Source organism: Micromonas commoda, chromosome 10 (assembly GCF_000090985.2).
Source record: "Micromonas commoda chromosome 10, complete sequence".
Lineage (NCBI taxonomy): Eukaryota > Viridiplantae > Chlorophyta > Mamiellophyceae > Mamiellales > Mamiellaceae > Micromonas > Micromonas commoda.
The window spans coordinates 237,246-262,585 of record NC_013047.1 but is presented as its reverse complement, the minus strand read 5'-3'; the positions used below and the strand labels follow the sequence as shown (position 1 = coordinate 262,585).

The window sequence follows — 25,340 nt, the reverse complement described above, 5'->3', positions numbered from 1 at the left end:
CGGGGGTGTTGACGGGTCACTCCTCGAGGTCGCGAGGCGGCCAGCGGCGTGAGGTTGGCGTCGGCGCGCGGCCATGGCGGACGACATGAAGTGTCCCGCGTGCGGGAAGCGCGAGGTGCGACCCCGATACACCGCACCCGACCCTCATCCAGTCCTTCCCGCCAACCGGGTGCCTTAATTCCTCGGACTTCCTCCTTCCTCGCCCCCGACCCCGCCTTCGAACTCCCACCTGACCAACCCCGCCCCGCGACGCGCGACGACGACGACGACGACAGATCAAGCACGAGGAGGACCTCGGGTGCGACATCTGCGCGGCGTGCGGCCACGTCATCAACGAACGAGGCCTCACGTCCCAGGTCCAGTGGACCGAAGATGCCGGCGCCATGGGCACCTACGTCCACGAGGACCGCGGCGGGCAGCTCGCCGCCGCGCGCGGCGCCCTCGCGATCGGCCCGGGCGGCGTCGGCGCGCACATCGCCAAGCAGTTCTTCAGGGACGAGGAGGCGACGCACATGGAGAACATCACCAAGTCCGTCAACTTCGCGTGCGGACAGCTCAGGCTCGGGAAAGACGCATCCGCGGATGCGAAGGCGCTCGTGGTGAAGGCGTGCGACGGGCGGTGGGGCGAAGGAGAGTGGACGACGATGCTCACGGGCGCGTGCGTGTACGCCGCGAGCAGGCAGAACGCGCTGCCCATCACCGTGCGGGACGTCGCGGAGGCGTGCCAGCTGGACGTCTTCGCGCTGGGTCGCGTGTACAACAGGCTGAAATTTCTGCACGAGCTCAAGGTGCCTCCGCTCGACCCGGCGACGTTCGTGGCGCGCGCGGCGGCGGCCATACCGCAGCTGCGCGACGCGATGGGAGGTGGGGACGAGAACGACGCGAGGGGGGGGGACGGAGCGAGCCGCGCGTCGGCGTCGGCGGCCAAGGCGAAAAGCAGCCAGGCGAAAAGCGGCCAACAAGGCGATAAACCCGTAGACAGGGGCGCCAAACTCGCGCCCGTCGTCGAGGACGCCAAGCGCCTGCTCGCGTTCGCCGAGCGGCGGGGTCTGATGACGGGCCGCGGTCCGTTCCCGATGGTCGCCGCCGCGCTCGGCGTCGCCGCGGCGGCGAGGGGGATCGCGTTGCCGCCGGAGGCGTTGGCGGCGGGCGCCAGAGCCGCCGTCACGTCGACCAAAAAATCGCTCGCCGCGCTCAAACGGGAGCTCGGCACCTTCGCGGCGTCGTGCGCGTGGTTCGGGTCACCCGACGGGTCGCCGCTGGACGACCCAAATCCGTTCCAAATCCGTTCAATCGCGTCGTCGTCGTCGCGCCATCGGGCCGCTGACGTGGACAAAGTGCTTCCGCTGGCGTTAGCTTCGCTCGCCGACGCCATCGACGCCGACGACGGCGCTCGGCTGGACGCCATGCCGGTGGCGTTTCGCGTCGCCGACGGCGTGAGAGCCGCAAGGCTGGCGAAGATCGAGCGGTGCAAGGTGACAGGTTCCCTGGACGACGAGGACGGGTACGGGGATGAGGAGTACGGGGACGCGACGGGGGCGGAGGCGGAGGCGGCGGCGGACGCAGCTCCTCCCGAAGAAGCGGCTCCTCCCGAAGCGGCTCCTCCCGAAGCGGCGGCTGACGCGGGTGGCGCGCCGTCGACGTCGGTCGTCGTCGCCGGCCCGGCCCGGCGCCGCGCGCCGAAGCGTCTGGGCCCCAACCGCGGCGGCCTCAAACCCCGGCGCAGGCGGAAACACGCGGGCGGGTTCGCCGGGATCGAAAACGACGAGGGGAGTCGGCTGGCCATCGGCGACGCCGCGGTGGGTACGAACGCGTCGACGCCGCCCCCCGCGGCGGCGAGGCTCCTCGAGGGCACGAACGGCGCCTCGGCCGGGGGCGCGCCTCTCGGTTGGACCGACGTGCTGATCCAGCAGCTGCTGCTGGCGGGGGTACCCGAGCGTCTTGTCGTCGAGGAGGATGGGCTCTTTCCCGACGTGTCGGTGGACCAATCGACGGGCGCGGTCAAGCCGGTTCGACCGGTCCGGGCGCGGTCAAGCGCGGTCAAGCCGCCGCCGGACGCTGGGGACGAGATGGAGGCGGCGGAGACCGCAGCGCATCGCGTCCTGGAGCGGTGGCGCGCGGAGAGCTCGAGGGACCCGTTGCTCGACGCCGAGGCTGCGGCTGCGGCTGCGGGCGGCGACGACGACGGGGACGACGACGACGAGAGGGCGACGGCGGCGCGGATCCTCGCGGCGCGCGAGGCGGTGGAGAAGGCGGACGCCGACGCCATCGCGGCCATCCCGGACGAGGACGTGGCGGGGTTGATCAGGACGGAGGAGGAGGCGGCGGTGGTGAAGGCGATGGCGGCGAGGAGGTTGGTGCAGTTTGACGCAGACGACTACTACAAGATCATCGGCGACGACGACGACGAAGACGACGACGGGGACGAAGACGGTCTCGTCCCGGTCGTGAAGGGGGAGCGGGCGGAGGCTGAGACGGAGGACGGCGCGCGATGATAAGATCTCTTGGGATATTTTGGCTTTTACCTTTTTGTCGCCATCGTATTCTTCACAGGCTGGGACCGACGCCCTGCTGCGCGATTCCAGGCGCGTCGGCTTTTAAGCCGGCGAAGATCTCGTTCCACGTGTTTCCCCTCCGCTCCATCCCGCTCACGTAGTCCCCGTCCGTGTTTGTTCCCCCCATCATGTTGGAGAACCCGACGGCGTCCAAGCCCTTGGCGGAGTCCGCCCAGTAACACTCAAACGTGGAGTTACCCACGCACCCGTTGGCGCCCACCGCGGCTTCGACGCAAATCGCCGCGACGTCGGAACGAGAGATGCGACCGCTCTTGTCGTCCCCTTGGTTGAGCTCGATGGCCCCGACGCCCCTGGGTTCGTCCTCGGTCAAACCACCCGGTCGGACCACGACGTAGTCCGCACCGTCCCTCTTGAAGTACAGGGACCGCACGGCGTCTTCGCCCTCGATCTTGGCTCGCATGATGCCGCCGAAGAGGTTCAGGAAGACGTACACGGGCGAGAGCGGCTTGCTGACGCTGCCGGACGAGACGATGACGAGCCTCGGGACGTTCGCCGCGATGCACGCGCGCGCGACGGCGACCAGGCCGGCCTTGTCCACGTCCTGCGGGGATCCTCCCGACGGGGACGCGGACGCCGCGAAGATGCACGCTCCCGCGCCTTGGAGCGTCGACGTCAGCTCCGCGGCGCTCGCCTTGGCGACGTCGCCGGCGGCGGCGGTGACCAGCGACCGCTCATCGGAGGTGAGGTTGATGTTCTGAGGGCTCCACGAGCCGGAGCGCGTGCACGCCGTGACGGGGATGCCCGCCCGAGCCGCGTACTGCACGCATCTCGCGCCGGTCTTGCCGTTCGAGCCGAAGACGACGATCTGAGCCGGCGCGGGGGACGCGTCCGGGGCGGGATCGGAGCCCGGCTCGATCTCGACGGACGCGCGGACGACTCTGGAACGAGCGCGAGAGCGCACGGCGCGACGGGACGTCGCGGGAGCGCCGAGCGAGGCGGCGAAGGAGAGCGAGGCCGTGGTTGCCATGCGTGTCGCGCGATCTGACAATGTGACGCGTCGTTCTGACAAGTCGCCAGCTGGTTCGCGTCATCTTGAAATGACTCACGAGCGATCCGCGGCGAGGCACTCGAGGACGCGCGGGGAAGGTCGCGATGGACGAGACCGTGCCCCACGGCGAGATCATTCACCTGCCGGAGCTGGTCAAGGCCGCCGGGGACATGCACGACCGCTCGGTGCGCACCATCGGAAGGTGCGACGGCCACGCCTCGATCCGCCCCCCTCGCTCTTGGGACGAAAACGTGGGCACCCCCGCCCCGTCCCCTCTTACCCGTCCCCTGACCGTTCGCCCTCTCCTCTTCGTCCCCGCACATCCGCGCAGGCTCGTGTCGTACGACGCCGCGGCGGCGAGGGCGACGATCGCACTGGACGGCGCGTCCATCCTCGTCGACGTCGCCAACGTCCCGTCGCCGGATCCCCACAGGATCGACTCGTTGTACCAGTACATCGGCGAAATCGACGCCGCCGGCGGGGGAGGGGACAGAGACGGAGGAGGAGGCGCGCCGTGTCTGCGCGCGAGGGTGGCGCGGTGCGTGGACGGGCTGGACCTGAAGCTGTACGCCAGGGCCCTCCGGGAACGAAACAGGTTCCTCGGCAACAACGCGTAAGTAGACTACTAGCTAGCTAGGAGCGCCGCGCTCGTCGAGTCTGAACAAACGAATTAGATAGTGTATCACAAGTTGTTGAAGGTTGGTATAATACTCGGTACAAGGCGCTCGTCGATGGTTCAGAAGAGCGTCTTGACCTGCTCGAATCGGGGCGCCGCCGTGAGGTCGCCCACCATGCACAGGGTCGGGTTGGACTTGAGCGCCTCCGCGGCGACGGCGCTGATCTCCGCCGCGGTGAGCGCGTTGATCGCCGCGATGAACTCGGCCGGGGACTTGCGCTCGCCGTAGGTGAGAATCTGCCGCCCGATGTCCTCGGCGACGACCGCCCTGCTCTCCAGGTTCATGAGGATGGAGCTCACCGTCGCAGCCTTGGCGCGGTCGAGCTCCTTCGCCTCGATCTTTCCGTTGGCCACCGCGGCGAGCTCCCTCGCCATGACGGCGACCATGTCGCCCGCGTGCGGACCATCCGCGACGCCGGAGATGCCGATGACGCCGGTGTCGTCGAAGACGCTGTGGAAGGAGGTGCAGTTCTGCGCCCACGCGTGCCTGTTGAGCACCCTGTTGTAGAGCCTGCTGTACATGCCCTTGCCGGGGCCGCCCGCGCTGAAGGAGCCGCCGCCGCCCATGAGCGTGTTGAGCACCGTCATCGCGGTGGAACCCTTCTGGTCCCGCCAGCCGCCTTTAAACTCAAAGGCGAGGATGATGTTCGTGAGCGGGGAGTCGGTACTGACGCGGTAGTCACCGCCGACGTACGTCGTGGGCGCCGCGCCGACGCCGGGACCCGGCGCGAGCGTGGAGAGCAGCGGCTCCGCGACGGAGACGAGCTCCGCGTGGTCCACCCCCGCCGCGGCGAGCACCACCCTCGGCGCCGTGTACGTGGCTTGGACAAAGTGCGCGAGGGCGTCGCCGTCGAGCCTCGTGAGGGCCGCGGGGGTGGCGACGAGGGGCGCGCCCAACCCACCGGTGAACGCCACCGAGTGCGCCGCCTCCATGATGAGATGCGCGGGGTTCTCGGCGAGTTCCGTCATCTCCTTCTTGAGCGCCGCCGCCGCGGCGGCAACCTCGTGGTCCGTCAGCTTCTGGTTCATCACGGCGTCGGTGAGGAGCTCGACGGCTTCCGGGAGGTTGGTGCGGAGGCAGTCCACGGTGTACGCCATCTGCTCCCTCGACGCGGACGCGAGGAGGTTGGCTCCGATCACCTCCGCCTCGCGAGTGACTCGAAACGCGGTGCGGTTGGCTGTGGCTCTCCACGCCATGCGCTCGAGGAGGTGGGACGCGCCCGAGACGTGGGGGTTCTCCCACTTGGATCCGGAGGAGACGTACATGCCGACGGCGATGGAGGCGCCCTGCGTTGTTGGTTGATTCGGAAGTTGATTCGGGACGGAGAGGTGAGTGAGGGTGAGAGGATGAGAGCGGTTTTTGGATTTTTGGTCTCTCTCGTGGTTTTGGCGACGCGCGTGTGGGCGGGCGAAGGGTGGGTGACGCTAGGGATGGGGGCTGATCGCTCGCGGTCGGGGCTCGATTTCGGGTCCGACGCGGTCGATGCGCGCGTCGGGGACCCACGTCCGCGCCGCGACGCGTTCGGGGACGCTCGGCGACGGGGAAGGCCGCCGCGCGACGCGCCCGCCCCGCGCGGGCCTGGGGTTTTGCAGGTCGGATTGGCGTGCGTGCGTGACTGGGGGAGCGCCTCGCGTCGTCGTCGACGGGTCTCGGGGGGGGGTTAACGCACCGGCGTGTCCTCCGAGGCGATCTTGGCTCCGTTGCTGAGCGTGGTGATGTTGGTCACCGGCGCGGCGGCGGGCGCGGCGGGGGGATCGGGGATGGCCAGACCGGGGACCGGCTGGTCCATCGGGGGCATCGCCGGACCCGCGGAGCCTCCGAAGATGGCGCTCATCATGGACGGCTTGGGGACCGCGGCGGTCAGAGCGGGGAGGGCCATCCGCGCTCCGGCGGAGGTGCTCACGCCGCGCGTCGCGGCGCGGAGGGCCTTGGAGAGGACCATCTCGAACCCTGAACGGGGAGCTACCCTGCGTCGATACGGCCGAACGCGCGGGCTGATCTGCGCGGGGGGCGGGTCATCCGCCCGCCTGGGTTGGCAGCAAAAAATCTTTCCCGTTGGCGACGGATTCTCCTTGAGGTTCCTCACTGGTTCCCGTAGCGAGGACATCCGACTCGGTAAAGCACGGTCTATTTTCGGCCGATCAAGGTCCGATCAAGTCTTCCTCGGGCCGGCCAGAATTTGTTAACCTCGAGGCTCTCCACACCCGAACGGGCGGCTCCACCCGCCGGACGGAACCCTCGCGAAACACCGCCCGCCGAGCAGCCCGAGTGACGCGCCATGTCCGTCGACCTGCTCATCCAGCTGCACGAGCAGTGCAAGGGCCTCCTCGCCAAGTCCGACGGCAAGGACAAGACGATCGCCCTGCTCCAATACGCCGCGATGTTCGCGAGCGGCGGCGAGCCCGGCACCGCGCTCGCGGTGCAGAAATCCCTGGCCGCCGCGCGCAAGCCCTTCCGGCTGTACAAGCCCGTCGAGATCCTCGTCCCCTTCCTCAGGTCCCCGCCCGACTTTGCCGCCAACGCCGCCAACGCCGCGGTCGAGTACGCCAAGAACATCGGGATGGCGATCTACTTTGGCTGCGACCACGTCGTCTGGGCGCACGCCGCCGGCGTCGTCAAGGACGCTTCACTCGCCAAGAACATGCAGAAGCTCTCGCTCTGGGGCTGGTTCATCGCGTCGTGCGCGGGGCTGTACGCGCAAACCGGCGACCTCACCGACGCGCTGGACGACATGACGGATGCCAACAGGGAGGAGAGCGAAGCAGTCGCCGCGGGCGACGGCGTGGCGGTCGCGTCGGCGTCGGCGAGGAAGAGGGACGCCGCGCGCGTGGCGAGGGGCGTGATGGCCGGGGTGGTGACCAACGGCGCCCAGGCGCTGCTCGCGCTCGCGCTGCTCGAGAAGGTTTCGATGTCGAAGAAGCAAACCGGAGCGCTCGGCGTGTTCCTCAGCGCAATGAACGTGTACAAACTGACGCCGCCGATGAAGAGGAAGACGGCGTGATGTGATGGGGTTTACTGTAGAGGGGGCGTGAAGGGGCGATTGACGACGAGGTGGGGAAGCGTCGACGCGTCGTCGGGAAAAGGGTCGGGTTCCCCCGACAAAGGGACCGTCGTATACTTGTAGAACGGCGTGACGGCTCTTTGAAGTCTTCACTTACCAGTAATCTGACGAGCAACTTCTGAGCCGAAGTGGCAGTCTGACAGTCTGACTGCTGACGCTTTATCCGTGGACGGGTGGGGTGCCGAGGGGCACTCCCCGGGACTCGCGTCGGCGCGACCCCTTCCGGCGAAGCGCACGCTCCGTCGCATCGTCGAAAGCCCCGGAACGTCGCCGCGCGCCATGTTCCGAACCGTCGCCGCCGCGCTCGCTCGCCGCTCCGCTCGCCACGTCGTCGATGCGACGGAGCGTCGCTTTTCGCGCTTCGACGCGCTTCGACGTTGTCGAGCCTCCGACGCGTTCGCGGCGTCGACGCGCGCGGGGATGTGCCACGACGCGCGGGCGCTCGGACCGCTTCCCGGCGATGCCGAACACGCCGTCTCCGACGTGGACAAGTTCCTCTTCGACACCAACGGCTTCGTCGTCGTCAAGGACGTCTTCTCGAAGGACGACCTCCACGCTTTCCACGACGCCATCGACGCGCACGCGCACCTCATCCACGAGCGCAAGGGCCAGCTCAGGCTCACCGCCGCCAAGACCCCGCTCTCGGGCGACGGCAAGACCGGCCGCAAGGACCTCGCGGGCTTCCTGGGCTGGCAAAAGCCCCACTGCGATCCCTTCAGGAGCGTCCTCGCGCATCCAAAGTTAGTGCCGTACCTGCACGAGCTCGTCGGTCCGGGGTACCGACTGGACCACAACCCGCTGCTGATCATGCAGGATCCCGGCGCGGAGGGGTTCGAGTTTCACGGCGGCAGCACCCTGGACTCGGGCGACTGGAACCACCCGCTCGGGTACGACTTTCGCCACGGCAAGATGCGGTGCAACCTCCTGGCGTTTGCGGTGCATCTGACCGACGTGAAGGAGGGCGACGGCGGGTTTTGCATCGTCCGCGGGTCGCACAAGAGCAACTACGTCTGCCCGCCGTCCATCAAGCGGTACGAGGAGGCGACGGAGCACTCGTACCAGCCCGCGGTGAACGCCGGGGACGTGGTGGTATTCACGGAGGCGACCACGCACGGGACGCTGCCGTGGAGGGGCGACGCGCAGCGGCGAAATTTAATCTATCGGTTCTCCCCCGCGAACATCTCGTACGGTCGGGGCGCGATGGACGACGGGAGTTACCTCGCGCCGGCTCCCAACTGGCCGCGCAGTTACCTGGAGGGGATGAGCGAGGCGCAGAGGTGCGTGATGGCGCCGCCGTACCACCCGCGTCTCAACCGCGTGGCGGTGAAGCCCGACGCGAGCGGGGTGGTCAAGCCGGCGCCGAGGGAAGCGCACAAGGTGGACTTCGACCGAGCCGTGTTCAAGGCGGACTACTTTTAACTTGTTTCACACGTGAGAGATCGACGTATGATAATGACACGCGTTGGTTCGTACGCGCGTCTGTCTCTTTCCCTCCTCTTCGTTTGGTCGATTCACTCCGCCGGGTCTAACTCCTCCCACGCCCCCGGCCACGCGAGCGCCTCCTCCGCGGTGGGCCGTTCCGCCGGATCCCTCGCGAGCATCGCGGCGACGAGCGCCGCGAACCCCCGCGGCTGCCTCGGGCACAGCTTCCGCTCGACGAACGAGGACAGGCTCTCCCTGTACGCGGGCGCGGCGCGAATCATCGCTCCATCCGGTGACGACCTTAAGCCGTACTGCGTTTCAACGTAGGAAATCTCCTCCAAAGTTTGAGGCTCGTATCCCGGAAACTCCGCCATGGACGCGAGCATCTTCCAGTCGACGTCGAGCTCGCGTGCGTCGTCATCCAACGCCGCCGCCGCCGTTCGCGCGCGCAGCAAGCCGCCGAGCGCGGGCGACAGCGCCGCCGCCTTGGCGCCGAAGCTCAGCGCGTCCTCGCCGTCGGGCGGGTGGTGGTTTCGGTTGTTTTCGGGTAATCCGTTTCCAAAGCTCGAAGGGTTTCCGTCTGCTCGTATTCCGTCCACGTCGTTGGCGCCGAACCCGTCGCCGCCGTCCATGGCTCCGTCCACGAGCGTCTGCGCCCGCATCGCGCGGTTCTTCGTCTTGGTCCTCGCGCCGCAATCGTCGCCGTCGGTACCGCCCGACCCGCTCCCCGCGCCGTACAGCTCGCGCCCGGTGCACAGGAAGAAGAGCGTGCATCCCATGGCGAACGCGTCCACCTTCTGGTACAACCTCACGTCGCGTTCGGCGGCGCGCATGTCCGTCATCAACAGCTCCGGGGCCTGGTACCCCGGGGTCCCGTACCTCGCCGCCGGGAACTGATCCGGGACCGAGACGTGCCTGGCGACGCCGAAGTCGATCAGCGTCGCGACGCCGTCTTTTCCCACCAAGATGTTCCCCCCCTTGACGTCCCTGTGCACCACGCCGTGCGCGTGGACGTGCTCCAGCGCCCTTAAGACGCTCCTCGCGTGCCTTCTGACGTCCCGCGGCGACACCTCGCCTCTTTCCCGCGCCGCGTGAAGGTTATCCCCCGCGTCACCCAACAGGAGGTAGCTCTCGTTTCTTTCCTCCGACAGGAACGCGGCTAACAGCGTGACGACGTTGGGATGGCGCGGTACCTCCGCCAGGACGCGCGCCTCCACCTCGCCGATCGCGAGGCCGTCCCCGACCTGTCGGCCTTGTATCACCCCGGGGAACGGCACCGAACACTTCAGCACCGCGGGGACGCCGGGTGGCGCGAAGCAGCGGCCCCGAAGCGCGCGGTCGACGTCGTCCGGGCCGCTTCGCCACGTGCCAAACGATCGAGACTCGGCGTCCCCCTCGGCACCACCCTCGGCACCCCCCTCGGCACCCCCCTCCATCCGACGCGTGGCGTACACGTCCGAGAAGGTCCCCTCCCCCGCCACCGCGTCCAGCGCGTGTTCCCGGCACAGCGCCGCGAGCGCCACGCCGTACGCCGCCGCGCCGATTGATCTGCTGTCAAACAGCCGCGAAAAAGACCCGGGCGAAGATGTGTCGGCGTCGAACGACGACGAGCCGATCGGATGAAGCCTCTGGCGCACGAGCTCCGCGGCCCTCGCGCGGTCCCCGGGGGACCCGCGCCTGACGGACTGGTTGTTGCGGAGGTACGCCTCCCGGTTCTTGCGGCGCGCGGCGCGCCTGCGCTCGCGCGATTTGGCCTCGGCGGCGCTTGGTTTTAATTTCGACTTTTGCTGCGTGCTTTTGCGGTACGGCACGTCGTCGATGTCCACGTCCCACCACGTGTTTGTGTTGTTTCTCTCGACGGGTGCCGCGCGCTGGTCTTTCCTGTGTGCGGGGATGTCGTGTTTGTACCCGCCCCCGCGCGGGTTCGAGCCCGCGACGTTGGGGTTGGCCGGACGCGGGTCCACCACTCCGGTGTCGTCGCCGACGGTTTTCTTCCACGCGCGCAGCGCGGCTCTCGCGTCCGTCGTCGTCGCGTCCGTCGTCGACCGACCGCCGCTCGCCAGCGCGGCCTCGAACCTCGCCTCCTCCTCGGAGGCGACGCTCGTGTCGACCGTGACGGGGACGTTATTGGCGCGCGGCGCGGCGGGCGTCCGCGGCGTTTGTTGGACGACGACGGATGATGCATCTTCTTTCGATCGATCGGGGAGGCTCGGGAACGGCGGGGGTTTGTTCGGGCGCGGGTCCCGCGAGGGATCGTCGTTGCCCGCGTGTACCGCGTTCGGGGCGGCTAGCGGGACGTCGACGGCGTCGTCGAAGGAGAAGGTGACGTATTCGTCTGGGTTCGCCGCGGCCGTCGACGTCGCGGCCCTCGCGGCGTTGTGCCCTCGGTGATGGTCGTCGCCGCCTCGGCGCGCCGAGGCGGCGACCGCCGCGGCGACGCCGACGGCCGCGGTCAGACCCAGCCCGACGACGGGGTTCGTCGCGACGGTGTCGGCCACGGGCTGCGAGACCACGCGCAGCAGACCGCCGGCGTCCGTCGTCGACCCGATGTTATCTCCTCGGTCGTTGTCGCCGCGTCGTCCGAGATTGATGGCGCGACGGCCCAACGTCGCGCCGCGTCTCCGGACGACACCGGCGCCGGCGCCGCGGTGTCCGACGAGTCGCGCGCTCTCGTGGCGACGTGGGGACGCCGCGTGCGTCGTCGCGGGCGCGACGGACGGCGGTCCCATCGCCGGCAGCCTTCCGTCCGTTGTGACTCATAACGATCGGCCTCGAGCTCGAATATCCAACGCCAGCTCGGCAACGACGGCAACGACGAGCGACTTTCTCCAGAGCCAGTTGCTCACCGCGTCCCGTACGTGAGATCCAACGAAATAGAGAAATGCCAAATGCAAAGCATATTGGACAAACCCGTCTGACCACTTCCTCCTACTTCCTCGAGAAACCAAAATGGCGCGATTTTTTTGCCGCGATCTGGCGCGAATCTCCCATCCTGATTGGCCGTGGCTGACCGACGACACGACCTTTCCACGCCGAAAGGCCACGGAGAAACTTAACCTGCCGATCCCTGACCGAACCGCAGGGACAACACGGGACGCGGGGCATCCGGGCGACGATGCGGCGCCGCGAACGCGACCGGCCGCTCGCGGCGATGCCACTGCGGATCGCCGCGTGCATCGCCGCGATGTCCGCGGCGATCATCGGCGTCGACGCGGGGGTCACAGCCCCGGCGCTCGTCACCAACACAAACACGTTCGATTTTACCATCACGCCCGACTGGACAGACGGGAACGTCGTGACCGCCATGCGGTGGGGGCTCGGCACCAGCGCGGGCGCGGTGGACGCGCAGGGCTTACGCGAGATCGCCGACCTCGACGCGGCGAAGACGGGACGGACCGTGAACGGCACCGTCGAGTACAAGGCCACGTTCAACTCGTCGGTCACGAGGCTGGCGCTCGTCCCGGGGACGGGGTACTACGTGGTGGTGGAGGCGGACTACACCCCCGCGGGCGGAGCCGCGACGAGAAAGAACGCCTCCTCCGTCAAGATCATCGCGGACGATACCCCGCCCGCGCTCGTGACCCTCATCCCGAACTTTGCGTGCGACGTGAACGGGGTCATGACTGTCGATGAGGCAACCCCAAAGCCCGAACAAGTCAGCCTACTCCACGCGCGACTCCCCAACTCGCAGGCGTCGCGCACGAACAACGCGGAAGCCGCGGCGCTCATCAACAACGCGATAGCCAACGGGGAGGACCTCAGCGCGAAGTGGGGGCTGGAGCTGTGCTGGAAGTTCGACGAGGGCGAGTCGTGGGTCACCGACTACTCCTTCGCCATCTTCACGTCCCCGCTGTCGTATTACGACCCGTCCGTCGCCGTCAGTAACGCCACCGGCGGCGTCTCCAGGGGGCGTCGGCTGCTCGCGGCGACGACGGCGAACGTGTACAGGACGTTCGGACAGACGGCGTCGACGCAGGCGAGCGTTCGGACCACCTCGCAGCTCTCGCCGTGGAAATCGCTGGGGAGTAACGCGACCAGGCTCAAGACGTCGCAGAGGGACATGATCGACGCGATGAGAACCAACCCGGTGGACGCGGACGCGGGGGTGGAGATCAACGGGTACGTCGCGTTGCACATCCGCGCGACGAACGCCGCGGGGCTCATCACCGAGGTGTCGGGGCCCGAGATTCTCGTCCCGCCCGAGCCCCCTTCCGGCACCGCGGAGGGCGACTCGCTCATCTACGGGATCATCGCCGGCGTCGTCGTCGTCTTCGCCGGCGTCCTCTTCGCCTTTTACCGCGAGATGAGAAGGCAGGACAAGACGGCGAAGGAGAAGGAGCGCCAGCAGCTCCTCGAGGACGGGTCCAGGCAGATGAACCTGGTGCTGAGGGCCCTGGCGAGTGACCGGGACGACGACTCGCTCCTCAAGAGATTGGATTCGTCCTCCGGCGGGGACTCCGGAGTCGCTTCCGGGCGTCGAAGCAGGCGCGGGTCCGTGGGGAGCGAGGACCTTGACCTCGGGTCCGTCGAGGAGCACCGATCGGGCGCGGAGGACTGGCGCGGGCGCGACGGCGGCGGCATCCACCGCAGGCGAAACGTAGTCTTCGTGTGCACGGACATGGAGGGGTCCACCGCGATGGCTGCCGAAAACGCGGAGCTGTACCAGGAGGTTCAGGACAAGCACGACGAGGTGCTGTCATCCGCGGCGCTGGCGCACAACGGGTACATATTCGCCACGCAAGGAGACGCGTTCGAGCTCGTGTTTCCCACCATCGGCGACGCCGTCAGGTTCTGCCTCGAGGGCCAGGAGGCGCTGCTGCGAACGCAGTGGAGTTCCGTGGCGCTGGACCTGCCCAAGTGCGGAGCGCACGAGAGCAAGCCCGGCGAGCGAGCGCCGTTCGAGTTCGCGGGGCCGAGGGTGCGCATGGGCATCCACGCGGCGTCGCTCGCGTCGCGGGGCGATGGGGTCGATGAGGAGGACCCGCACGACCTCGGGGCGTGGGATCTTCAGGAGTTCACCAGGACGTTCGACAAGGACCACGGGCGGGTGAAATACGACGGTCCGGCGGTGGTGATGACCCGCGTCATCGGCGACAGCGCCGCGGGCGGGCAGATCGTCCTCTCGGAGACGGCGGTGGCGGAGTTTGAGCGGCAGCGCGCGAGCTGCGACTTTGCCGTGCTCTCCGACCTCGGCAAGTTTCAGTTCACGGAGCTCACCGCCGGGACGCTGGGTTCGAGGACCGGCGCGGCGGGCAAGGGCAGGAAACAGCAACCGCTCGACGACGACGACGGCACGGCCGGCGACGCACGGTCGAGGCATCGCGGGCGGGGTAAGGACAAGCACGTGGTGAGCCGGCTGCACGAGCTGCAGCCGCCGACTTTTTCGTACATGCCGCTCAGGGAGTTCCCGCCGATGTTACGCGGCACGGTGAAGCTGGACGTCGGGCACGGGCTCGACTTTCCCAAGAAGCCATCCATCCGCGCCGCGTCGAGACGGGGCGATACGGTGGTCATGGCGAGGGTGCACGGCATACGACCGAGCAAGTGGGCCGAGATTTGGCTCACCAGCAACTTTCAGCAGGTGATGGATCGGCACGTGTGCGCGCTGCTGCAGCTGTTTGGCGGCGTGCCCCTGAGGGAGGACGCGGACATCCCTAGCCACACGTACGCCCTGTGCTTCCCCGCGGCGTCCGCGGCGGTTCGGTTCTCCATGGCGCTTCAGGTTTCGCTCCTCTACGGCACGTGGGACAACGACGTCCTGGAAAACTCGGTGCGGCCCCACTACAGCCGGAGCGGTCAGCTGCTGGCGCGGGGTCCCACCGTGGCGTGCATGGTCATCACCCTGGACGAAAACGACGGCGACGACATCGGCGACATGTGCAGGCAGATGGACTACTACGACGAGAGGGGCGTCCCCGAAAAGGGGAACCTGGGGTTGCGCATGACGGACCCTCCAGCGCCGCCCCCCTTTGCGCCCCCCTCGGTGCCAAACGCATTGCGGGGATCGCTCAACGCTAAGGGCCACCACGCCGGCGACAGCGAGGCGAACCACAGCGGCAAGGGCTTCGGAACCGGCGTCGCGAATGAATCCTCAGCCGCCAGCGACGACAGCTCGACGATCGGCGGTGGGAACATCGACTCGAGCGCCGGCGGCGTCGCGAGGTCGGGTTCGTCGGTGACGGGCGGCGGGCTGGGCAACAGATTTCTCGCCGCGCTCGGCGTGAGCTTCGGTACGCAAAAGTCGTCGTGGTCGTCGTCGAGCGACGATCAGACGAAGACTCTGCGGCACGTGTTCGCCCCCGGTGATCCGGTGCGGTACTCCAACTTCAGCGACGCCGCCAAGCTCCCGCGGTTCGAGACGCTGATGCGAACCATCTACCCCGGGCAGGTTTCCGTCACGGCGGATACCTGGCTCTCCGTTCAGCACGCGCTGCCGGAGGGCGTCTCGCCCGTCGACCTCGGCGCGCACAAGCTCCGGTGCAAGACGGTGATGGTGGAGCCGTGCAACGGCGTGAGGTTCGACTCGAACAACGGGGGCGGCATCATGGATTCGCTCGGTGGCGGTTCGGACGACGAGGGAGGAACCGGAGCGGCGCGGCGCACGGCTTCGATGAGTCTCGCGTCGTCGCACGAGATTCGCGTCGACTTCGCCGACGACCTCTCCGACGGCGCCGGGGACTCGATCAGAAACGCCGAGTACGACGTGAGCCTGTACAACGTGTCGCACAGGATATTGCACGAGCGAGCGTACCCGCCGCTTCGTTCCGTTCGGTGTTCGTCTCCGGGGTACTACGACTCGCCGAGGCCCGCCGACGGCGTCGCCATCGTCTTCTGCAAACCCCGGCTGCCGAAAAACTTAAACTCGGGAGCAGCGGAAGAGGCGAAGCAGCGGTGGGCCTCCATCGCCAGGGCGCTGTTGCCCGTGTACTCCGGGTACGAGTGCAAGTCCCCGGAGACTGGCCAGTTCACCCTGGCGTTTTCCCGGCTGGAAAACGCGATTGGATTTTGCACAAACGCTCAGGCGATGATGTCGCAATTCGCCGCCCGCGACGACAGCGGCGGGTGGCCCAAGGAGCTGCTCGACGCCGAGGCGAAGGAGGCTGCGGACGCCGAGGCGGCGGTCCGGAAGGAGCGCGAGGAGGCGAGAGCCCAGGGTTTGAAGAAGGTCAACTTTGTCACCGACACCGCTCAGCTCGCCGCGCACAGAGCCGGCCAGCGGGGGCTCCGCGTCGCCATGGGCATCGCGTACGGCGTCAACTGCTTCCGGAAACCTCTCCTGGAGACGGGACGCGCGGACTACTTCGGTCCGCTCGCCAACCTCGCCGCTCGCGTGATGTCGTGCGCGCACGGCGGTCAGGTGCTCGTGGAGGGCGTCCCGCTGCTGTGGAAAGATAAGGAGCGCTTCCGGGGATCGGTGCACTGGTTTCCCAACGACCCGACCGACGCCGACTCGCTGAAGGAGCGCGAGCAGTGGTGCGAGCGGAGCAAGACCGCGGTGAACACCATGATGGGCACGTTCAACGTGCCGTGGTTCCTGGTGGTCAACGCGGGCAAAGCCGCGACGCAGATGCTGCTGAAAGAGCTCGACGCGGCGAGGAGGAGTCGCGACGCCGAAGAAGAGCGCGGAGGAACGCTCGCGGGTTCACCGAATCGCCCGTCCATCGAAAGGTCCGCAGGGTCCGCCTCCGCCGGCGAGCCCGCGCTCCATCTCCTCCACAACCTACGCGCCACGCTCGAGCAGAAGAGCGAGCGCGACATCGGCGCGTGGATTCGTCAAGGGGGCGTCGGCGGGCTGGACATGGAGACGGGTACCAGCGAATCGGCTCTGGCGCTGTGCGCCCGGGGTTTCTGCGAGCTCAGGGGCTTCCCGCAGATAACCCCGCTCGTGGAGGCGAGGTCGCCGTCGCTCAAGCCCGCCAAGTTTCCCGCCATACGGACGCAGCGCGACCCGGTTTCGTACGAGAAGCTCGCGGGTCCGAGGCCGCCGCGCGCGTGGGAAGCGACCGCAAACGCGACATCGACGATGGACAGATCGTCCAAGTACTACGGCGGTGGCGCGGGGTCCAAGCTGGCGAGCATCGTCCTCGGGATGACGTCGAGCGGTCCCTCGCGATCCGGACGGGGGGGCAGGAAGGGGGGCAGCAAGTGGAACGTCGTGCGCGACGCCGTGGAGGGATCGGACAAGTCGGGGCGGGGGGGCTCGAAATTTACTCGGAGACTGCTGGCCGGCGACGATAAGGGCGCCTCGGGGGACGCCTCAATTGGCGCGCGGGATTCGCCCATGCACACGTCGAAAGATTCGAACCAGTCAGACGACGACGATGCCGACAGCCGGAACGACGGTTCCGCCACCCCGTCGGGCGCGTCGGAGGAGGGATCGTTCCGCTCGGGGAACAGGTTCGGCCAGCGCGCGTCATACTACGGCCGCGGCGGGGGACGGGGAGGGGCGGGCGAGTCGGGGCGACGGGACGGTAGCGGCGCCGGCGAGAGAGCCGCCGGAGCCGCCGGAGGGTCGAGGGAGCAGAAGTTACACGCGCCCACGCCGCTGTCCTCCGCCGCCGCCGCCGCGAGGGAGATGTTCGCGGCGCAATACGACGACGACGACGACGATGGGGACGACGACGGGGACGGCTACGTGCGCGCGAGGTCACCGGCGATCAGGCACGAGCCGCGGGTGGACGCCAAACCCGTCGCTTCGGCGCTGAGACGCGTGGGGAGTAAGGCGGACCTCGCGACGGGAACCAACGCGGGAGGCGGCGGGGGCGGGGGCGGGGGCGGGGATTCCGCCTCGGAGCCGTCCACGTCTCGCGGAAACTCCGTGCGCGGCGCCACGAGCGCCGCGGACCTCGTGCAGGGCGCTCGGCAGACCTCTTTCGGCTCCCTTCCGGTGTACAAGCCCGGGGTACAGGTGGAGCGGATGCCGCGGCTCGACCGCATCGACTCGACGGCGTCGGCGGAGACGACGGACACGTCGCCGCGGTCAACGTCGGAGGAGGGCTCGCGGCGGGCTTCGAGGGACGGGGGCGCGGTCAGGAAAAGGGGCGGTCGCAGTCGGTCGTCGTCGTCGAGCGCGATGCAGCACTCGGACGACGTCGTGACGGAGGACGCGTACCAGTACAAGAGCCGCAGGGGCGAGGTGTTCAAGCGGCTGCTCGACGTCATCGGCACGGCGCAGTGCTCCCCCGCGGCGAGATCGCGGCTGTGGGACGCCGTCAAGGTGCTGAGCCGGATCGTCGAGGACGTCAAGACGCTGGACGCGGACGCCACCGACGACGACATGCGGCACCACCTGGACCGGCTGCAGCGCGCCATCAACCGCGAGTACAACAGCGGTCAGGTGCCCGTGGTCTTCTGCCTCGTGCTCATGTGTTTCGAGCACTGCAGCGCCGCGAGGCAGGTGAAAATGCACACGGCGCGAGCGCAGTACCTCATGGAATCGATGCGTCGCAAGGGCTCCACGACGTCGCAGGGAAGCTCGCTGTCGTCCGAGTCCGGCCGTCCGCGGTCCAGCCGCCACAGCTCGGGTGCACGCTCGGGCTCGGGTCGGAGCAGCAACGCCTCGTCGGAGCGGGCAAAGTCAAATCGCACCAATCGGGGGCCCAACGAAATCGCCGTGGACCGAGCGCAGCTCTCCGCGGCGGAGCTCGCCGAGGAGATCGCGAGGGAGAGGGACGCCGCGAGGGCACCCTCCTCGGGTGCCGAGGGTGCCGTTCGGGATCCCGACGCGGACCCGGATTCGCTCTCCGCGCACTCCGGGTCGACGCTCTCGGAGCGGCCCCCGTCCGCCACGGGCATCGTCGTCGACGACGAGGACGGGGGACAGCCGGGACCCTTCGATATTGAGGACCCTTCTTCTCCCGCCGCTGACGGCAGCGTCGTCGTCGAGGACGAGTCTGCAGACGAGTCCGGCGAGTCCCCGGACGAGGACGAGCTGGAGCGCGCGGCGATCGTCGCCGGCGCGCCCGCGGAGTGCGACATCACATCCGTCGTAGCCATCGCCGCGTCGGTGGGTCACCAACACGAGCCGCTGGACTACGGCCCGAAGGCGTCCGAGACTTTGAGGCTTCGCGCGCACACCTGGCGCGACTTCGACCTGTTCGCGTTCGCCGACGATATCGGCCCCGAGCGGTGCGGCGAGCGCGGCGGCGGTCCCCTCATGGCGCTCGGGGTGGCGATACTCGACCGGCACGGCGTGTTCGAGAGGCTCGGCGTCGAGCGAGATTCCTGCGCGGCGTTTCTCGCGGGTTTGCACTGCCTGTACATGCGCAGGGGCGGCATCTACCACGGGCCCATGCACGCCGCCGACGTCCTGCAGGCGGCCGGGGTGCTCCTCGACGAGCTCCACCCGCACTCGCTCCCCGAGGGCGCGACGCCGGAGACGCGCGAGGCGGAGCCGGGGGCGGGACCGGCGGGCGGCGACGGCGACGGAGGTACAGGTACAGGTGCAGGTACAGGTCGTCGGAGGGCGCGCCTGGACGACCTGCAGGCGTTCGCGCTCGTGATCGGCGCCGCGATCCACGACGTGTACCATCCGGGCGTCACCAACGCCTTCCGCGCCGCGCAAGACGACGATCAGGCGCGCAGGTTCGGCGGCGTGAGCGTCAACGAGAACGAGCACCTGTCCATCGCGCTGGCGCTCCTCGCGAACCCCGCCACCGACGCCGCCGCCGGCCTCGGCGACGCGCAGCGCGCGCGGTTGACGCGCATGCTGAGGCACGGCGTGCTTCACACGGACATGGCGAACCACGCAGCGCTCATGCGGGACTTTCGCGAGTGCGCCGCCGCCGCGAGGGAAGATCCCAATCACCCGTGGTGGTCTGACGAAGACGCCACTCGCGCGATGGGCGCGGACGGGTACCCCCACAAAACGCAGGACTCGCTCGTGTCCGCGGTGCTGCACCTCGCGGACATCAGCAACACCGCGAGACCCGCGCCGCTTTTCCACGCGTGGGCCAAGATGCTCCAGCACGAGTTCCAGGCGCAGGGGAAGCGCGAGGAGCTGTTGGGGATGCCGGTGACTCCGATGTGCGCGTCGCCGCCGTCCAACTTGGGCGAGCGAGCGGGTCTGTTGCACGCGGCAAAGTCTTTGGCGACCGCGCAGATCGGTTTCGTCAACATGTTCGTGGTGCCGATGGTGACGGAGCTCGTGGACGCGTCGGTGGCGCCGGACACCCTCCGCGAGTGGCGGTGCTCCATCGCGAGGAACGTGGCGTGGTGGGAGAAGAGAAAGGCGATGAAGTCGCTGCCGAAGGGCGAGGTCGGGTGAGGGTTAGTTCGGGTCGCCGCCGGAATCCGAGCGGCGCACCCTACGTCATGGAGACGCGAGTTGTGTAACATAAAACGCGATTAGTTTCAACCGGCGGCGCCGTCGTCGTCGACGCGCGGCTCGCTCGAGTCTGTTCGCGTCGCGTTTATGGTCGGTTGTAATATTTCTGTTCGGTCGGACCACGCAGCGGTTACATGATGATGACGATGATGTCCGCGCGGCCCACGCGCGTCAGAGCGTCGCCGCACGTACCGCGATCCGGCGATGGCTCGCGGGGGAATCTTCGCCGCGTGCATGTCAGCGTCCGTCGCCCGGGCGGCCGGCGTCGGGACCTCGTACGGCGCCGCGGGCGTCGGCGGAGACGGCGCGTCGCGCGCGCGCCCCGCGGCATTCGACGAGCTGCGCGAGGAGACTGCGCGGGAGGCTGCGCTGAACGAGGTGTTTCGGAAGGAGTTCGCCCGGGAGCAGCGCCGTCTGCAGCGCAGCGTCGACGATATCGTCGACGCCGCGAAGAGGGGCGGCATCGACGGTGGACGGACGGGCGGGGGCGGCGGCGGGGGCGGAAGGGCCGGCCGCGCGGGGAACGCGCGATGGTCGGGATGCGCCGCGGTCTCCGCGACCCTCGTGCTGGCGTGCGTCGCCGCGCTCGCGGCGCTCGCCTACTTCGGCGGCATCGACGACGTCGTCGCGATGACCATCGCACCCATCGCGCAGTCGAACGCGCGCGGAGGAGCGCCCTCCGCGCGCGCGCGCGACGCACCGCGCGGCGCGCATCCCTTCGCCGCGAGGATGCGACGCGACTTTGAACAATCCAGACGGGAGGTTCGCGACCTGCACAGGAAGCTCGACGAGACGACCGCGAGGGAGGAACGACTGGAGGGATCGCTGAGCCCGTGGGCTCTCACCGCGTCGCTCAGCCCGGACCCGCCGCGGTACCTCAGGGACGAGGACGAGGCGACGTGGAAGGCGAGGGAGAAGGCAGAGGCGGATGCAAAGGCAAAGGAGGCGGAAAAGGCGAATGAAAAGGCGGCGAAGCGCGACGAGGACGCCGACTTCGTCGCCGAAAAGAAGGACGAGCCGTCCGCGCGCTCGTCGAGGGCGTCCCGCAAAGCGACGGCGCCGAGGCGCGCCGGAGGCGGGAAAGCTTCCTCCTCTCGCGCGTGAGTTTCATCCACGAGTTTCATCGCACGCGTTGACAAAGGTTATAATCGTAAGCGTAATCGCGAGCGCGCCTCCGCTACGATCGAGGACCCACCCGACGACGGCAACGCGCGTGACGTCGGCGATGAGCGCCCGGTCGCCCCTCACGGCTCCTCATCGTCGTCGTACCGGTACCCGCCGCGCGCCGCGACGTCGGCGATGAGCGCCCGGAGCTCTCCGGAGACGACGTCGCGCGCTTCGAATCGAACGCGACCGTTTTCGTTGCGAACGTTCTTACCCTTCGCCGTCGTAACGGTCGTAACGGTCGCGCGCCCTGCCTGCCCGTCGACGCCGCCGTTAACTCCCTCCTTTCGCTTCCGCATCACCGTCTCGCATCGCCCTCGCGCGCGCGCGTTCGTCAGGAGCAGCCCCGCGCGCGACGCCACCTCGCACGGGTACGTGTCCTCGACCCTGTACGCCTCGGCGATGAAGCCGGCGTCTCGCGCCGCGAGCATGTCGCGCGTGTACAGCGCGACGGACCACCCGACCGCGTCGACGCAGCCCGACGTGTTCCAGTCGGTGCGTTCGGGCCACAGCGCGGCGGCCGTCTCGAGAAAGTCGACGTGGGGCGGTTTGAAAGCGCCCGCAAGGTCGTCGTCTGGGGGACAGAATTTCGCCGCCAGCGACTCCATCGTGCGCAGCGGGTGCCTGAGCTGGAGGAGTGCAACGTCGAACGGGGTCTCGCACGTCCCCCTCGCGGCGCATCCCCACTCGCGCGTGACGATCCCGGCGCACTCCGCGCTCCAGCACTTGTCCCAGGTGGACCTGTACGAGCACCCTGTTAATAAAAAACCACGTCAGTCTAATTGCCCATACAAAGATTAAAATAAACTTACCGAGCGCGGGGGAGCGGAATTGCGCCGGGTGCAGGCCCATGTTGCGTCGGAAGCGGCGGCACAGCTGTGCGATGGTGGCGGGCGGGGCGCGTCCGGGCATGAAGCGCATGCCGTGCAGCCAGGAGATGGTGCCGTCGCGCGCGAAGTCCCACGTCGCGTCGCTCGTCTCGTGTCCAACCTCGAGGCCGATCCTCGCGAGCTGGTGCGACATCTGCGTCGTTCCGGAGGATTGCGTGCCGACGATGAGGACCGGTCGCGGGTGGTCGACCGGGACCCGGGGCCGCAGAAGGCCCGATTGAAGGTGAAACCACAGGTAACACACCCACGCGACGTACGGTCCGACGACGACGAGCGTGATCCACGCGTAGCGCTTCCACGTCGCCATCGCGTCCCAGACCTTCAGCGCTCTCATCACCGCGGCGTAGGCCCACCACTTCGCGAGGGGGTGCGCCCTCTCGTCCGTCGCGGCGTCCCGCGGCGTCTCGGTCGACGCCGGGGTCGCGGCGGGAACCCCGGCACGCCTCTTGACCGCGCCGCCGTGTCGATCCGATCGGTGAGCCATCTTCAGCCGGTGCGAGTGAACCCGCGTGGACAGCGCGTCTCGTTGTGACGTGCCCGAGTATGCCGACTCTTACGTTTCTGAAGGGTCGCAGACGGATGAATGGATGAATCTAACCTCGACGCTCTTTCCCCTCGGGGTATGGTCCGTGGATCGAGAAGTCCGCGCGGCTCCGGCGTTCGAACGGGACGGTCGCGCGGGTGGACATCGCGCGCGCAGAGAGACGTCGGCGATGAGACGTGCAGCGCGACGCGTCGTATTGAACGTGATGTGTGCTTATATGTATCTCGTATAACAACCACAAAATAGACTAATTACAGTTTTGACGACCGACGCGTCGGGGCACCAGAGCGGTAACGCTCCGCCTTATTACGTTCGTTTTCGAGTGGCGGGCCGGCGTCCACCGCGGTTCCCGCGTGCGTTCGCGCCTCGTTAAATTAATCGGCGTCGCGTCTGCGTTGAGGCGACTTGCTTTAAACCTTGGAGGGCTCCATGTTGTACGCGGAGCCGCCGTGCTTGGACTCGTCGAGACCCGCCGCCTCCTCCTCCGCGGAGGCGCGGAGCATGCCGACGGTCTTGAGGGCGAAGAAGAGGCCTCCGATGGTGGTGCCGACCCAGAGGGTGATGACGACGATGCCGAGGATCTGGTTGCCGAGGAGCTTGCCGCCGCCGCCGAGGAAGGCGCCGTAGATCTTCTGGTCAGCCTTGGCGTTGCCCATGTAGTCACCGAGGAGTTGCTGGTCGGCGAAGAGGCCGACGGCGATGACGCCCCAGGCGCCGCAGGCACCGTGAACGGGGAAAGCCTCGAGGGGATCGTCGATCCTGAGCTTGAGGAGGAGCTTGGAGGAGGCCCAGAGGACGACGGAGCCGACGAAACCGGCGAGGATGGCGGACCAGGGCTGGAGGACGCAGGCACCCGCGGTGATGGACACGAGGCCGGCGAGGCAGCCGTTGCACACGGCGACGAGGTCCCAAACCTTGTAGAGGGAGTAGTTGAGGATCATGGCGCCGATGCCACCGGAGGCGGCGGCGAGGGTGGTGGTGACGCACACGCGGGCGACGGTGACGGCGTTCGTGGCGTGGATCATGAGGACGGAGCCGGGGTTGAAGCCATACCAGCCGACCCAGAGGATGAAGGTGCCGAGGACGACGAGGGCGGCGTTGTGGCCGGGCATGGCCATGGGGCGGCCGGAGGCGTCGAAGCGGCCGGTGCGGGGACCGACGATGGCGGCGCCCATGAGACCGGCGATACCGCCGGTCATGTGCACGACGCCGGAGCCGGCGAAATCGTGCATGCCGACGTCGTTGAGGAGGTCGGAGTTGCCGTCCTTGTCAGTCTTCCAGTTGCAGAGCCAGCCCGCGGTGTCCCAGATCCAGTGGACGACGACGGGGTAGACGAAGCCGGAGAGGACGATGGAGTAGGCGATGTAGGCCTGGAACGCGGTGCGCTCGGCCATGGCGCCGGAGGTGATGGTCGCGGCGGCGGCGGTGAACGCCCACTGGAAGAAGAAGACGTGCCAGGTATCGAAGGCGGCGTCGTGGTCGCCCTTGGCGAGGAAGAACCAGCCCTCGCCGGCGAACTCGCCGGAGAAGGAATTGGAGTTTTTGGTGCCGTAAGAGATGGCGTAGCCGAAGCAGAAGTAGGCGAGGCATCCGATGCAAGCGTCGAGAACGTTCTTGATGAGGATGTTCATGACGTTCTTGGAGCGGACGGAGCCCGCGCAGAGCATGGCGAAGCCAGCCTGCATGAAGAAGACGAAGAAGCCGGAGATGAGCATGTAGGAGATGTCCTGGGAGCCATGGATCAAGCCGACCGCGGTGGCTACTTCCGCGCTTAATTCCGCCACGGTGGTGGCGGCCAGGCCGCGGCGCTCGGGACCGACCTTGCAAAGGACGTCGACTGCGAGGAGGAGCGGAAGCGGAAACGACGCGCGTGAGTTTTTCGGGTTTTCGGGTTTTGGATCCGGACCTTCGAATTCGGGCCGGAAAGGACGCGAGTGCGCCGGTTCTCCGGGCAGATCCAGGGCGCGGACGCCCAAAATCCGCGCATCGACGCTCGGACGATCGATGTTCTCGCCGCATACGCGGCGGAGAGCGGTCGATTCGAGCGCACGGACGCGGATCTGGGTCGCACGAGGTCGCGTTTACGAGAAGATTATTCCCGGGAAATGCGGGTAGCGCCGGAAAGGAGCGCGGAGGGCACGCGCGAGGAGGGGAACTTACTCGCAGACTGGGCGAGGCCAGAGGCGGAGAGGGCCGAGGTGTCATCGGCGGTGCACCAGGAAGACATGGTGGAAGTACTTATCTGTGTCGCGACTCGGCGTGCGAGCGCTGCGAAAAGTGACATTCGAGGTGCCAGAAACGCGGTTGAAAACGTGGGTTTTTCGCCTCTGGTCGTTGTGAAAAGGCGCGGGACGTGATCTCTTTTTTTTCATTTGGTCATGATACCATATAAGGACGCATACTTTTGGTACATGAACCAAACCGGTTGGAATTGTCCTGACGTCTATGTCAAGGGTCGCGTGCCCCTTCATTATCGCGGGAAATGAACTGATTGGCTGCGTGTGTCCACGTACGCGCCGGAGCAGGATACATGCCCCAACAGATCAATGATTTTTGGTTCGTTAACGGAGCATGGCTCTGCAGAATCTAGAAAAGTGCGGAGCACGGCTCTTCAGAAATCTGAAGAGTCGCTGCCGTCTGAAGAGTCCCACTACCCCATACGGCCGAACTCTTTGGGTATTTTGATGAGTCG

The 25,340-nt window shown here is 67.8% G+C and overlaps 11 protein-coding genes across 11 annotated transcripts; 6 read left to right on the top strand and 5 right to left on the bottom strand.

Moving 5' to 3' along the window:
* Positions 1–73: 73 nt before the first annotated feature.
* On the top strand, positions 74–2,495 carry MICPUN_113353 (cyclin-like protein; the record flags this gene model as incomplete). The annotated part of the gene is made up of 2 exons (XM_002508641.1): positions 74–115; positions 276–2,495. The coding sequence occupies 2 exons, from the start codon at positions 74–76 to the stop codon at positions 2,493–2,495; spliced, it is 2,262 nt and encodes a 753-aa protein (XP_002508687.1).
* Positions 2,367–3,557, bottom strand: MICPUN_108991 (hypothetical protein). Its single transcript, XM_002508368.1, has one exon. The coding sequence runs from the start codon at positions 3,541–3,543 to the stop codon at positions 2,548–2,550; it is 996 nt and encodes a 331-aa protein (XP_002508414.1). The 5' UTR covers positions 3,544–3,557; the 3' UTR covers positions 2,367–2,547.
* Positions 3,558–3,668: 111 nt separating this feature from the next.
* Positions 3,669–4,181, top strand: MICPUN_61776 (predicted protein; the record flags this gene model as incomplete). Its single annotated transcript, XM_002508640.1, has 1 exon — positions 3,669–4,181. The coding sequence occupies one exon, from the start codon at positions 3,669–3,671 to the stop codon at positions 4,179–4,181; it is 513 nt and encodes a 170-aa protein (XP_002508686.1).
* A 42-nt stretch (positions 4,182–4,223) lies between these two features.
* On the bottom strand, positions 4,224–6,084 carry MICPUN_91773 (predicted protein). The gene is made up of 2 exons (XM_002508367.1): positions 5,911–6,084; positions 4,224–5,527 (listed from the first exon to the last, which is right to left on the bottom strand). Exons 1-2 carry the CDS (start codon positions 6,076–6,078, stop codon positions 4,301–4,303), a joined length of 1,395 nt encoding a protein of 464 aa, XP_002508413.1. The 5' UTR covers positions 6,079–6,084; the 3' UTR covers positions 4,224–4,300.
* Positions 6,085–6,519: 435 nt separating this feature from the next.
* MICPUN_61774 (predicted protein) lies at positions 6,520–7,242 on the top strand (the record flags this gene model as incomplete). Its single annotated transcript, XM_002508639.1, has 1 exon — positions 6,520–7,242. One exon carries the CDS (start codon positions 6,520–6,522, stop codon positions 7,240–7,242), a length of 723 nt encoding a protein of 240 aa, XP_002508685.1.
* A 339-nt stretch (positions 7,243–7,581) lies between these two features.
* MICPUN_61773 (predicted protein) lies at positions 7,582–8,748 on the top strand (the record flags this gene model as incomplete). The annotated part of the gene is made up of 1 exon (XM_002508638.1): positions 7,582–8,748. The coding sequence occupies one exon, from the start codon at positions 7,582–7,584 to the stop codon at positions 8,719–8,721; it is 1,140 nt and encodes a 379-aa protein (XP_002508684.1). The 3' UTR covers positions 8,722–8,748.
* A 719-nt stretch (positions 8,749–9,467) lies between these two features.
* Positions 9,468–9,908, bottom strand: MICPUN_72714 (predicted protein; the record flags this gene model as incomplete). The annotated part of the gene is made up of 1 exon (XM_002508366.1): positions 9,468–9,908. A coding segment is annotated over one exon (441 nt), but the record flags the coding sequence as incomplete, so codon positions are not given.
* A 2,000-nt stretch (positions 9,909–11,908) lies between these two features.
* Positions 11,909–19,990, top strand: MICPUN_61771 (predicted protein; the record flags this gene model as incomplete). The annotated part of the gene is made up of 1 exon (XM_002508637.1): positions 11,909–19,990. One exon carries the CDS (start codon positions 11,909–11,911, stop codon positions 19,988–19,990), a length of 8,082 nt encoding a protein of 2,693 aa, XP_002508683.1.
* A 264-nt stretch (positions 19,991–20,254) lies between these two features.
* Positions 20,255–21,154, top strand: MICPUN_61770 (predicted protein; the record flags this gene model as incomplete). The annotated part of the gene is made up of 1 exon (XM_002508636.1): positions 20,255–21,154. One exon carries the CDS (start codon positions 20,255–20,257, stop codon positions 21,152–21,154), a length of 900 nt encoding a protein of 299 aa, XP_002508682.1.
* A 140-nt stretch (positions 21,155–21,294) lies between these two features.
* Positions 21,295–22,588, bottom strand: MICPUN_102590 (predicted protein; the record flags this gene model as incomplete). The annotated part of the gene is made up of 2 exons (XM_002508365.1): positions 21,295–21,968; positions 22,027–22,588. The coding sequence occupies 2 exons, from the start codon at positions 22,586–22,588 to the stop codon at positions 21,295–21,297; spliced, it is 1,236 nt and encodes a 411-aa protein (XP_002508411.1).
* A 262-nt stretch (positions 22,589–22,850) lies between these two features.
* Positions 22,851–25,119, bottom strand: MICPUN_61768 (ammonium transporter channel family; the record flags this gene model as incomplete). The annotated part of the gene is made up of 2 exons (XM_002508364.1): positions 22,851–24,708; positions 24,865–25,119. 2 exons carry the CDS (start codon positions 25,117–25,119, stop codon positions 23,059–23,061), a joined length of 1,905 nt encoding a protein of 634 aa, XP_002508410.1. The 3' UTR covers positions 22,851–23,058.
* Between the last annotated feature and the right edge of the window lie 221 nt (positions 25,120–25,340).